General features: G+C 36.5%; 2 protein-coding genes across 2 annotated transcripts; both read left to right on the top strand.

The window, feature by feature from the left end:
• Positions 1 to 285: 285 nt before the first annotated feature.
• On the top strand, positions 286 to 3,620 carry LOC132883024 (uncharacterized). Its single transcript, XM_060916148.1, has 6 exons — positions 286 to 327; positions 414 to 755; positions 873 to 1,217; positions 2,050 to 2,163; positions 2,269 to 2,303; positions 3,323 to 3,620. The coding sequence occupies exons 1-6, from the start codon at positions 288 to 290 to the stop codon at positions 3,401 to 3,403; spliced, it is 957 nt and encodes a 318-aa protein (XP_060772131.1). The 5' UTR covers positions 286 to 287; the 3' UTR covers positions 3,404 to 3,620.
• Positions 3,621 to 7,956: 4,336 nt separating this feature from the next.
• On the top strand, positions 7,957 to 10,780 carry LOC132883023 (uncharacterized). The gene is made up of 6 exons (XM_060916146.1): positions 7,957 to 8,000; positions 8,087 to 8,428; positions 8,546 to 8,890; positions 9,341 to 9,454; positions 9,560 to 9,594; positions 10,618 to 10,780. The coding sequence occupies exons 1-6, from the start codon at positions 7,961 to 7,963 to the stop codon at positions 10,732 to 10,734; spliced, it is 993 nt and encodes a 330-aa protein (XP_060772129.1). The 5' UTR covers positions 7,957 to 7,960; the 3' UTR covers positions 10,735 to 10,780.
• The last annotated feature ends 2,106 nt before the right edge of the window (positions 10,781 to 12,886 follow it).

The following is a 12,886-nucleotide window of genomic DNA, read 5'->3' as shown; positions in this document are numbered from 1 at the left end:
CTTCCTCTACAGATATGCGTTCTTGTCAATGACATTATTTTTCCTGTAAGTATGCATGGATTCTGAGTCCCAAAATTTGTTTTGAATGTTTGCTAAAAATGCTGGTGTAGCATAGATGGAGGACTATTGCAGTTAAAAAAAATACTGAAGAAAAAAATATATTTTAAACTATTGGACCAATCAAAACAATTTAAAGGTTCGAAATGGCCAATCACATGTAACACTGTGGTTTTCAACTGAACACAAAGGTCATTACACCTCACTATCTCCTTGTCTTAGCAGGAACAATGATCATGCTCCTTGCTATTTTTGGCCTCTTCCTAACTGGTGAGTGACATTTTGAATGTTTTCATTCAAAACAAAAATACTACATATTAATTATTTTACTGATACATGTACTTTTTATCTTTCAGTTAAAACATCTGACATCATTAAGCTGCAAGTGCAAACAGTGAGGCGTGGAGATAATGTAACTATCAAATGTGATGAAAACCTGTTGAAAAGTAACCAAGATAATTTAGTTTGGTACAAGCAGAGTTTTGGAAAGGTGCCTCAGTATGTAGCAAGAAAAATTAAAAACACCTGCAGATTTAATCCTGCTTTTAAGGATGGCCACCTCAGTGTTACTCAGGAAGGAAAAAGATTTGATATCAACATTGTTAGAACCAAAGAAGAGGACAAAGCAACATATTTCTGTGCAGAAATGCTGGAAAATGTAGTAGAGTTTAAATCTGGAACAGTTTTGGCTTTTCATGGTATGTAGATGTTTTCTGTCAACATGCTTTCTTATTGCAACTGTATTTGCAGTTAAATATTTCATACTGCTCAATATAATTTCTCCTTATATTATCCCTTCAACATTCATTTTAAAGCTGAGAAGGTCAACCACCCGGTTCCGACTCTAACAGTTATCAGCAGTGGAGAGTCTGTCACTCTTCAGTGTTCAGTACAAGTGATTGCTTCAAGTTCTGCAGATGAACAGAGCGTGTACTTGTTCAAACATGGTTCAGGAGAATCTCATACAGGACTCATTTACACTCCTGGAGACAGCAGTGCTCAGTGTAAAAGGAGCTCTGAGGATGGTTTTCCCACACAGAGCTGTAGCTATACCCTGCTGAAGAGCAGCCTTGGACCTGCTGATGTTGGATTTTTCCGCTGCGCTTTGGCTGCTTGTGGAAGGATCCTTTTTGGGAATGGAACAAAAGTTGATTTAAAAGGTACAAAATTTGATAAAGCTTTATTTCCATAATATATTTTAAGTTTTGGGCAATTATATGTCAATTCATGATGCAACAGTCCTGGGTAATTTTACAATTTATCTATAAGAAGATATGGGCGGCACGGTGGTGTAGTGGTTAGCGCTGTCGCCTCACAGCAAGAAGGTCCTGGGTTCGAGCCCCGGGGCCGGCGAGGGCCTTTCTGTGCGGAGTTTGCATGTCCTCCCCGTGTCCGCGTGGGTTTCCTCCGGGTGCTCCGGTTTCCCCCACAGTCCAAAGACATGCAGGTTAGGTTAACTGGTGACTCTAAATTGACCGTAGGTGTGAATGTGAGTGTGAATGGTTGTCTGTGTCAGCCCTGTGATGACCTGGCGACTTGTCCAGGGTGTACCCCGCCTTTCGCCCGTAGTCAGCTGGGATAGGCTCCAGCTTGCCTGCGACCCTGTAGAAGGATAAAGCGGCTAGAGATAATGAGATGAGATGAGATGAGAAGATATAACATTAAGGCATTGAAATATGGGTGCATCCTGCAAAATTACAGCATTTTACAGAATGAGACAAAATCACTTATTATTAGAGAATATTTATTAGAGAACCTTGGACTATATTCTGAATCATATTCAAACCATTGAACTGACAACTTTAACTTTTACTACAATATTTTAACATAAGCTATATATTTGTGCTGATATAAAGGAACAATAAAGGAATCTAACGTACTCAAAGTCTTGTTGGTATGAAATATAAATGTAAATAACTTTTCAGCTGTCTATTGACGTTTGTGTATTTAACTTTTCGGCTTCATATTAATCCACATTGTGAATTTTTGCAGCGAATTACATTTCAGAAAGCAACCACTGGAATGTCATTGTCTTGACAACATCTAATATAATATCTGGTATTATAATCATTATTCTGGTTGGAGTTATATTTAAAAATAGGAAAGGTCAGTTTGATTTTTATTATTTGTCACTGTTATTTTTTATTATGTTTTTGTTATTGTACACCATTCTCACCAAAATGTTGACATGTTTATTATTGTTCTATGAAGGTGCCACCAAGAGCCATCCACATCCCACAAAACAGGTAATGCAATCATCTATGAAGTAGCTCTTTATTCAAATAAAACATATGTCATAAACTTCACAGTGCATTTAAAACTATTAAATTTACATTGTGAAAATTCACTGACAAAATTCAGTGACACTGAGAAAATAGCTTTTTGAACACTGGCCAAATGCAGATAGAACCTTCTTATCATGTAAGCTTAATTATGGTTTGGTTTTGTAAGGTTCTCTCTGACTGTTTATGAAACTACCTCTTAATCTCATTTAATAACAAATGAATGATATAACTCAGTGGAGGAAAAACATTTTGAGCCTATTAAAAGTACATTATGATCATAAATGTTTTTCAGTGCCCTTTATTTTTAAACCTTTACCTTAAATAAAGTTTTACTTTATTTATAATATATTTTATTGGATTTCAGTACACTTTTTTAACTTTAGTAATAAACTTTAGTTTATTAAAGACATTGCATGTAGCTCTGTAAAGTCAGTAATGTTTATTACTGTTGTTATATGATTGCCACAATGTTAACTTTCTGCTCTGCTGAAGACTTTCTGATGTGCCAGAATCTTTAAACACTAACCAGCTACATTAGACCTGTATTGTAGGTATTTTTTTTTTACACTTACTTCTATTACTGTCATAAAGAGCACATACAAAACATCTTTAGTTAATAGTTAGTTATCATCTTGCTCACCATACTGAGAAGTTAAATCTGTTCTTTTCTGTTGGAGTGTAAATAGAACCTGGTTATTGATTGGTGGTAGCCACCAATGTTGCTTTTTCACCCTGGATGCTGATTGTCTGGCAGATAAAACCAAGTTTATTTGTGGGGGAAAATATTTTTCTTTTTTTTTAATATTCCACCAAAATCAGTGATTACGTTTATGTGGTTAACTGATGTTGAACTAAATTGCAAGATAGAACCTTATAATACTAAGGTTAAGAGATTATGAAGTTATAAGATTTTGTTGAGAAGATTGTACCCTAGTAATCTGTACTCAGTATGTTTTGTAATGTCTGCTTGTTTTTATCAGGCTGAAAATGACTTGAACTATACAGCTGTGACTTTTGAAGAAACCTTCTTCCTCCAGAATGCCGTCAAGAGTCAACACTGATCACGACACTTATGCACAGGTCAAAATACATTAGCAAAAAGAATATGTGGGAAAATGTATTCTCCTGTTTTGTATAAATTGCTGTCTAAAATTCAATTTCTTCATGTTCAAAGCATGACACAAAAGATGATAGACAAGCTGTACTGCTGATTTTTTTTTTATTTTACTTTTTGTCAGCTGTACGTGTTGTAATCAGTTTTGAAACAAACAACTGTAATAATGCACCTATACAGTAGTTATTATTTCACCTTGGCACATGATCACTGTGACAAAAACAGAAAACCCAGAAAGTAAATATTGATCAAATATATACTCTGGTGGGCCATTTACATATTATGAAATATGCTTCATTTATTATTATTTAATTTACTTCATATACTTCATTTATTATACGATTATTATTTTACGTAACCCTTTTTTGTCCAAGTAAAGTTGAGAAAAGCCGTATAGCAATGCAGCCCATTGTCATTTTTATACATTTTTACACAATTTTATATTTGTTCCTGATTCCTCTGGACTAGAAACTTTCAGTGTGTCACTCACTTACGGCAAAATATTTTCAGGGTTCATTTTTCAAAATGAGAGGGAATAAATAGGTGCTACAGTTTAATAAAAATTATACACACTTTATAAAATACCAGTATTTATTGTGTGAATATGATGAGTTGTATTATTCCTGTATCTTTTATTTTAGCTTTATTAACACACTGTTTTAATTATAATAAATAAATTGTTGTGTATCTGAGGCCTAGCCTTTGTGACACTGATCACAAAGTATTACACTGAATCATACTTCACCTAATAAACTATGAACCAGAAATGTTTAAATTTCTCAACATGTAAAGCTTGAATGTTACCTGTGGCCCTGATCACTTTCATTTCATTCTTTAAACCCTTTGGTGACTGACCCCTTGAAAATGGTTCCTCCAGGAACCATGACGTTTCAGTTGTCAAGACAACGGAAAAACTAAAATACAAATACAAGAGCATTTTGTTTTGTGCACAAGAGCATTGTGACGTATCTTTGTTTTTGTATTTTAGTTTTTCCGTTGTCTTGACAACTGAAACGTCATCGTTCCTGGAGGAACCATTTTCAAGGGGTCAGTCACCAAAGGGTTAAACAGTGATGATGTTTCCAATAACTTTGACATGCATTCTCTGGTGTGAGATGGAAAAGGCTTCAAACTGAACAACAACACATGTATTAAGGTGTAAGGTTTTAACCACATCAAAGATTTTCAAGCCTCCAGTCTCATAGACAAGAGCATGACAAAACATTTGCTGGGTTTGACCAACTTCAACCAGTTAATCATATCTCACAAAATGTGAGCTAATTGATCATTACATTATTTTTCATTTTACGAATATAAAATTATGTGTCCATGTTGTAACATAATAAATCATATTATAAATTAAACAGATTTATTTATTTATGTCTTTACAACTGTAATCTTCATTCAGTATCAATTTTCTTTTTTGTGATCAAATTTTTATTGAGAAGATACACATCAAATTTACAAAAATACAAAGGTGAGTGGGCAAGAAAAGTGTGAGGTCATTAATTTGTTACAGAAGTAAGCATCCAAATTCAAAGTCAAATATAGCACAACTTGAAGACTTAAATAAAACAATAACCCCTACCCACCCAGCACAAAAGTAGCACAAACAAATAACATATAACATGTAATAAAGAGGGCGGCACGGTGGTGTAGTGGTTAGCGCTGTCGCCTCACAGCAAGAAGGTCCTGGGTTTGAGCCCCGGGGCCGGCGAGGGCCTTTCTGTGTGGAGTTTGCATGTTCTCCCCGTGTCCGCGTGGGTTTCCTCCGGGTGCTCCGGTTTCCCCCACAGTCCAAAGACATGCAGGTTAGGTTAACTGGTGACTCTAAATTGACCATAGGTGTGAATGTGAGTGTGAATGGTTGTCTGTGTCTATGTGTCAGCCCTGTGATGACCTGGCGACTTGTCCAGGGTGTACCCCGTCTTCGCCCGTAGTCAGCTGGGATAGGCTCCGGCTTGCCTGCGACCCTGTAAAAGGATAAAGCGGCTAGAGATAATGAGATGAGATGAGATGTAATAAAGAGAAAAATAAATAAAGAAAAGAAAAAGCAGCCCCATGCATACCTGCCTGGATGTAAGGGGATGCATCCAAACACAAAAGAATGAGTTAGACACACAGACAAGGATAAAGACACAGACAAAGATACAAAGACACAGACAAACACACTTATGCGCGCGCGCACACACACACACACACACACACGCACACACCATATCAGGGGAAAGAAAAATTCCAAACAACAACACAAGGAGTAATGACAATAAGGATTAAAGGGTTACCCCAATAAGCCTTTTAAGGATTCCGCTGCTGTCTGCCAAGTGCATAGAGTTTTTTTTTTCTGTGGCACCATGAATACGAGCAGTTGACAATTCCGTATAAACAACATCTAAAAAGGTAAAGATCCACTGTCTAACATTAAGAACGTCCGGGTTCGAGCCCCATGGCCGGCGAGGGCCTTTCTGTGCGGAGTTTGCATGTTCTCCCCGTGTCCGCGTGGGTTTCCTCCGGGTGCGCCGGTTTCTCCCACAGTCCAAAGACATGCAGGTTAGGTTAACTGGTGACTCTAAATTGACCGTAGGTGTGAATGTGAATGTGAATGGTTGTCTGTGTCTATGTGTCAGCCCTGTGATGACCTGGCAACTTGTCCAGGGTGTACCCCGCCTTCCGCCCGTAGTCAGCTGGGATAGGCTCCAGTTTGCCTGCGACCCTGTAGAACAGGATAAAGCAGCTAGAGATAATGAGATGAGAATTGGGGCTGCTGCTAATATGGTCAAGAGTGTTCTCCATGAGCAAATCAGGCTTCCATGCACAGAAACAGATCAGAAACAAGAGCTCCACATTGCCAATGACAACATATCTCTGGTTCCCAGTGGGACAGCTCTTTGGACCTGAGAAATGGCTGATGCCAAAGAGATGCCAAAGAGAAAACATGAGTTACCGTGGATCAAGGGTTGTGGCAGTTTAGCGTAATACCATTTCGGCTAGGCGAAGCCCCTGTTCCCTTTGAGTAGATCACAGGGAATGTAATTACTGTTGGCACTGACTATTATATCTGTTGCCTGAGAAGGCCAGAAAGAAACAATTACATGTATAGTTGTGTACTCCTTACTATGATTTGCAGACTTGTGGCACTTCTCGTGGCCAGATTTCTATGTCAAAGACTTCACATTATGCATTGAACACACCTTGTTTACTGGGATTCTAATGGAAGAAGTGTTCTCCAACACACCAATGGGGCAGTTTTGTTTATTACTTTAGTTATTAGGGTTATCAATGCTTTGAGTTAAGTGTACATTAATAAATTAATATGAGTCTTTGCATCTTACTTTTCATACATCACCTAGTAGACTCAATGTAAACTTGTCAGTGGTAATTAAAAGTTGTCAGTGGTAAAAGTTTTCCCCAAAGCTAATGAAAATTGAGGTGAGGTCAAATGCTGGCTATGAAGCAAAGAGAAAGTAGTGGAGAATGGGCAGGTAATAATTGATTGTCTACACTGTTTTTTTTTTTATGGCAGCCTGTTTATATGATTTTCCCATCTCAGTATACTGCCAAATGCTAGAGAAAGACACAGCGCATTGTACCTGCTCTGACCTGCTCTGAAATAAAATAAAAAAGGTGGCTTGCTGTGTATGGGCTTGTTTTGTTTTGCTTTAATATATGTGCTTTATGAAAGGCATGGCATAGAAAATCATACATTAATAAAAAGAGCTTCAGTCCATCCCCTACATCCTGCATCCTTATACGCCACCCCAGCAGCCAGAATTATCACAATAATGGTGTTAGTGCCTGTGTCGGGTTAGCAGCCATAAGATGGATGTAAAATCAGAGTTTATTAAAGGTGCACAGGCAAGCAAATCCAAATCATAGGCAAAAATTAGGATTCAAAAAACAGGCAAAGGTCAGGCGAGGCACAAACAGAATGTCAGTGGCAAGATCAAAAGGCAAAGTTAAAAAAAACAGAAACAAGGAATTGGGTCAGACATAAGGAACTGAGCACTGATTTTGCAACGGGCTGTGAAATCTAAACTCTTCATGCACCTGTGCTGTGGTAATTGTGAACAAGTGCATGTAATTAGAACTCAGGCGACTGTCAGTGGTGAAGTGTGTGATGGGACCTGCAGTCCATGGCAGCCATGTTTGGAGGCTGCTGTGAACTGTGGGAAGTCTTGAATATTGGCAGGTGCAGACGTGACAGCATCGTACTACACTTCCTCTACAGATATGCGTTCTTGTCAATGACATTATTTTTCCTGTAAGTATGCATGGATTCTGAGTCCCAAAATTTGTTTTGAATGTTTGCTAAAAATGCTGGTGTAGCATAGATGGAGGACTATTGCAGTTAAAAAAAATACTGAAGAAAAAAAATATATTTTAAACTATTGGACCAATCAAAACAATCTAAAGGGTCGAAATGGCCAATCACATGTAACACTGTGGTTTTCTACTGAACACAACGGTCATTACACCTCACTATCTCCTTGTCTTAGCAGGAACAATGATCATGCTCCTTGCTATTTTTGGCCTCTTCCTAAATGGTGAGTGACATTTTGAATGTTTTAATTCAAAACAAAAATGCTGCATATTAATTATTTTACTGATACATGTACTTTTTATCTTTCAGTTAAAACATCTGGCATCATTGAGCTGCAAGTGCAAACAGTGAGGCGTGGAGATAATGTAACTATCAAATGTGATGAAAACCTGTTGAAAAGTAACCAAGATAATTTAGTTTGGTACAAGCAGAGTTTTGGAAAGGTGCCTCAGTATGTAGCAAGAAAAATTAAAAACACCTGCAGATTTAATCCTGCTTTTAAGGATGGCCACCTCAGTGTTACTCAGGAAGGAAAAAGATTTGATATCAACATTGTTAGAACCAAAGAAGAGGACAAAGCAACATATTTCTGTGCAGAAATGCTGGAAAATGTAGTAGAGTTTAAATCTGGAACAGTTTTGGCTTTTCAGGGTATGTAGATGTTTTCTGTCAACATGCTTTCTTATTGCAACTGTATTTGCAGTTAAATATTTCATACCGCTCAATATAATTTCTCCTTATATTATCCCTTCAACATTCATTTTAAAGCTGAGAAGGTCAACCACCCGGTTCCGACTCTAACAGTTATCAGCAGTGGAGAGTCTGTCACTCTTCAGTGTTCAGTACAAGTGATTGCTTCAAGTTGTGCAGATGAACAGAGCGTGTACTTGTTCGAACATGGTTCAGGAGAATCTCATACAGGACTCATTTACACTCCTGGAGACAGCAGTGCTCAGTGTAAAAGGAGCTCTGAGGATGGTTTTCCCACACAGAGCTGTAGCTATACCCTGCTGAAGAGCAGCATTGGACCTGCTGATGCTGGAATTTTCCGCTGCGCTTTGGCTGCTTGTGGAAGGATCCTTTTTGGGAATGGAACAAAAGTTGATTTAAAAGGTACAAAATTTGATAAAGCTTTATTTCCATAATATATTTTAAGTTTGGGGCAATTATATGTCAATACATGATGCAACAGTCCTGGGTAATTTTACAATTTATCTATAAGAAGATATAACATAAGGCATTGAAATATGGGTGCATCCTGCAAAATTACAGCATTTTACAGAATGAGACAAAATCACTTATTATTAGAGAATATTTATTAGAGAACCTTGGGCTATATTCTGAATCATATTCAAACCATTGAACTGACAACTTTAACTTTTACTACAATATTTTCACATAAGCTATATATTTGTGCTGATATAAAGGAACAATAAAGGAATCTAACGTACTCAAAGTCTTGTTGGTATGAAATATAAATGTAAATAACTTTTCAGCTGTCTATTGACGTTTGTGTATTTAACTTTTCGGCTTCATATTAATCCACATTGTGAATTTTTGCAGCGAATTACATTTCAGAAAGCAACCACTGGAATGTCATTGTCTTGACAACATCTAATATAATATCTGGTATTATAATCATTATTCTGGTTGGAGTTATATTTAAAAATAGGAAAGGTCAGTTTGATTTTTATTATTTGTCACTGTTATTTTTTATTATGTTTTTGTTATTGTACACCATTCTCACCAAAATGTTGACATGTTTATTATTGTTCTATGAAGGTGCCACCAAGAGCCATCCACATCCCACAAAACAGGTAATGCAATCATCTATGAAGTAGCTCTTTATTCAAATAAAACATATGTCATAAACTTCACAGTGCATTTAAAACTATTAAATTTACATTGTGAAAATTCACTGACAAAATTCAGTGACACTGAGAAAATAGCTTTTTGAACACTGGCCAAATGCCGATAGAACCTTCTTATCATGTAAGCTTAATTATGGTTTGGTTTTGTAAGGTTCTCTCTGACTGTTTATGAAACTACCTCTTAATCTCATTTAATAACAAATGAATGATATAACTCAGTGGAGGAAAAACATTTTGAGCCTATTAAAAGTACATTATGATTATAAATGTTTTTCAGTGCCCTTTATTTTTAAACCTTTACCTTAAATAAAGTTTTACTTTATTTATAATATATTTTATTGGATTTCAGTACACTTTTTTAACTTTAGTAATAAACTTTAGTTTATTAAAGACATTGCATGTAGCTCTGTAAAGTCAGTAATGTTTAATACTGTTGTTATATGATTGCCACAATGTTAACTTTCTGCTCTGCTGAAGACTTTCTGATGTGCCAGAATCTTTAAACACTAACCAACTACATTAGACCTGTATTGTAGGTATTTTTTTTTACACTTACTTCTATTACTGTCATAAAGAGCACATACAAAACATCTTTAGTTAATAGTTAGTTATCATCTTGCTCACCATACTGAGAAGTTAAATCTGTTCTTTTCTGTTGGAGTATAAATAGAACTTGGTTCTTGATTGGTGGTAGCCACCAATGTTGCTTTTTCACCCTGGATGCTGATTGTCTGGCAGATAATTCCAAGTTTATTTGTGGGGAAAAAATCTTTTTTTTTTTTTTTTTTTAATATTCCACCAAAATCAGTGATTATGTTTATGTGGTTAACTGATGTTGAACTAAATTGCAAGATAGAACCTTATAATACTAAGGTTAAGAGATTATGAAGTTATAAGATTTTGTTGAGAAGATTGTACCCTAGTAATCTGTACTCAGTATGTTTTGTAATGTCTGCTCATTTTTGTTAGGCTGAAAATTACTTGAACTATGCAGCTGTGACTTTTGCGAAGAAACCTTCTTCCTCCGGAATGCCGTTAAGAGTCAACACTGATCACGACACTTATGCACAGGTCAAAATACTTTAGCAAAAAGAATATGTGGGAAAATGTATTCTCCTGTTTTGTATAAATTGTCGTCAAAATTCAATTTCTTCATGTTCAAAGCATGACACAAAAGATGATAGACAAGCTGTACTGCTGATTTTTTTTTTAAATTTAACTTTTTGTCAGCTGTACGTGTTGTAATCAGTTTTGAAACAAACAACTGTAATAATGCACGTATAGTTATTATTTCACCTTGGCACATGATCACTGTGACAAAAACAGAAAACCCAGAAAGTAAATATTGATCAAATATATACTCTGGTGGGCCATTTACATATTATGAAATATGCTTCATTTACAATTATTTAATTTACTTCATATACTTCATTTATTATATGATTATTATTTTATGTAAACCTTTTTTGTCCAAGTAAAGTTGAGAAAAGCCGTATTGCAATGCAGCCCATTGTCATTTTTATACATTTTTACACAATTTTATATTTATTCCTGATTTCTCTGGACTAGAAACTTTCAGTGTGTCACTCACTTATGGCAAAATATTTTTAGGGTTCATTTTTCAAAATGAGAGTGAATAAATAGGTGCTACAGTTTAATAAAAATTATACACACTTTCCAAAATACCAGTATTTATTGTGTGAATATGATGATATTATTCCTGTATCTTTTATTTTAGCTTCATTAACACGCTGTTTTAATTATAATAAATAAATAAATTGCTGTGTATCTGAGGCCTAGCCTTTGTGACACTGATCGCAAAGTATTACACTGAATCATACTTCACCTAATAAACTATGAACCAGAAATGTTTAAATTTCTCAACATGTAAAGCTCTAATGTTACTTGTGGCCCCGATCACTTTCATTTCATGCTTCAAACAGTGATGATATTTCCAATAACTTTGGCATGCATTCTCTGGTGTGAGATGGAAAAGGCTTCAAACTGAACAACAACACATGTATTAAGGTGTAAGGTTTTAACCACATCAAAGATTTTCAAGCCTCCAGTCTCAGAGACAAGAGCATTACAAAACATTTGCTGGGTTTGACCAACTTCAACCAGCTAATCATCTCATCTCATTATCTCTAGCTGCTTTATCCTGTTCTACAGGGTTGCAGGCAAGCTGGAGCCTATCCCAGCTGACTACGGGTGAAAGGCGGGGTACACCCTAGACAAGTCGCCAGGTCATCACAGGGCTGACACATAGACACAGACAACCATTCACACTCACATTCACACCTACGGTCAATTTAGAGTCCCTAGTTAACAGAGGTGGGTAGTAACGCGCTACATTTACTCCATTACATTTACTTGAGTAACTTTTTGGATGAATTGTACTTGTAAGAGTAGTTTTAATGCAGCATACTTTTTACTTTTACTTGAGTATATGTGAAGAAGAAGCGGTACTTTTACTCCGTTACATTGGGCTATATTCTGCTCATTACTCGCTACTTTATTTTACTTTTACTTTATTTCGCCAATCAAACAGAGCCAAGCCGCCGCACGTGCCCACACACAAAATTCCCGCGGCAAGACCAGTCCAGGTGGAAAAGAGCACGGAAGCAGAAGAAAAATGGCAGAGACAACGGCCAGCGTTTCTCATCAAGCTGAAGAGGCACACCCCTGGCCACACATACAAACCATGTTCACTCTCCAAACAACAAAAAATAATAGTTATGTTATGCGGTGTCACATGTGTCTCCCCAAACCAGTGGACGTTTCAGCTTATAAAAACTCAACGCTGAATTTGAGGAAACACATTGTGGTAAGTAGGCTATGTGCTTTTGACTGTCTTCATAGGCAGACGTTAGCCCTGTTGTAACATCATAAATAACTGTAAAATACATTGTTTTGTGGAAATGTATTGACGCACTGCGGCCTCAGACGGCAAGATAACACACACACACACACACACACACACACACACACACACACACACACACACACCAGAGAACCAAGAAATCAAACTACAAAAAATCTTCCTAATAATCATTTTTTATTGATGTGAAACCAAAAAATGCTCATGAAAATAAGGTTGCTCGCCTAATGTCAGCTCCTCAATAGCGTTACAGTTGTACACGGTTCTGCTCAAAAACTGGGAATGGAAGACTGGTGAAAACTTACTAAATAACATATCGTTTATGAAATCTCCATTTTTCAAGCTACTGTATTTGTT

The sequence above is a fragment of the Neoarius graeffei genome, chromosome 3, assembly GCF_027579695.1.
Source record: "Neoarius graeffei isolate fNeoGra1 chromosome 3, fNeoGra1.pri, whole genome shotgun sequence".
Classification (NCBI taxonomy): Eukaryota; Metazoa; Chordata; class Actinopteri; order Siluriformes; family Ariidae; genus Neoarius; species Neoarius graeffei.
The sequence above is the reverse complement of the archived record's forward strand: the minus strand, read 5'-3'. Positions and strand labels throughout refer to the sequence as shown.

What these genes read in the sequence shown, in the direction of transcription:
- LOC132883024 (XM_060916148.1), top strand. Translation starts at nt 288, where the DNA reads ATGATCATGCTCCTTGCTATTTTTGGCCTCTTCCTAACTG. An exon ending in TTTTGGCCTCTTCCTAACTG is followed by an intron (nt 328 to 413) that starts GTGAGTGACATT and finishes TTTATCTTTCAG; the next exon opens with TTAAAACATCTGACATCATT. An exon ending in AACAAAAGTTGATTTAAAAG is followed by an intron (nt 1,218 to 2,049) that starts GTACAAAATTTG and finishes GAATTTTTGCAG; the next exon opens with CGAATTACATTTCAGAAAGC.
- LOC132883023 (XM_060916146.1), top strand. Translation starts at nt 7,961, where the DNA reads ATGATCATGCTCCTTGCTATTTTTGGCCTCTTCCTAAATG. An exon ending in AACAAAAGTTGATTTAAAAG is followed by an intron (nt 8,891 to 9,340) that starts GTACAAAATTTG and finishes GAATTTTTGCAG; the next exon opens with CGAATTACATTTCAGAAAGC. An exon ending in ATCCACATCCCACAAAACAG is followed by an intron (nt 9,595 to 10,617) that starts GTAATGCAATCA and finishes CATTTTTGTTAG; the next exon opens with GCTGAAAATTACTTGAACTA.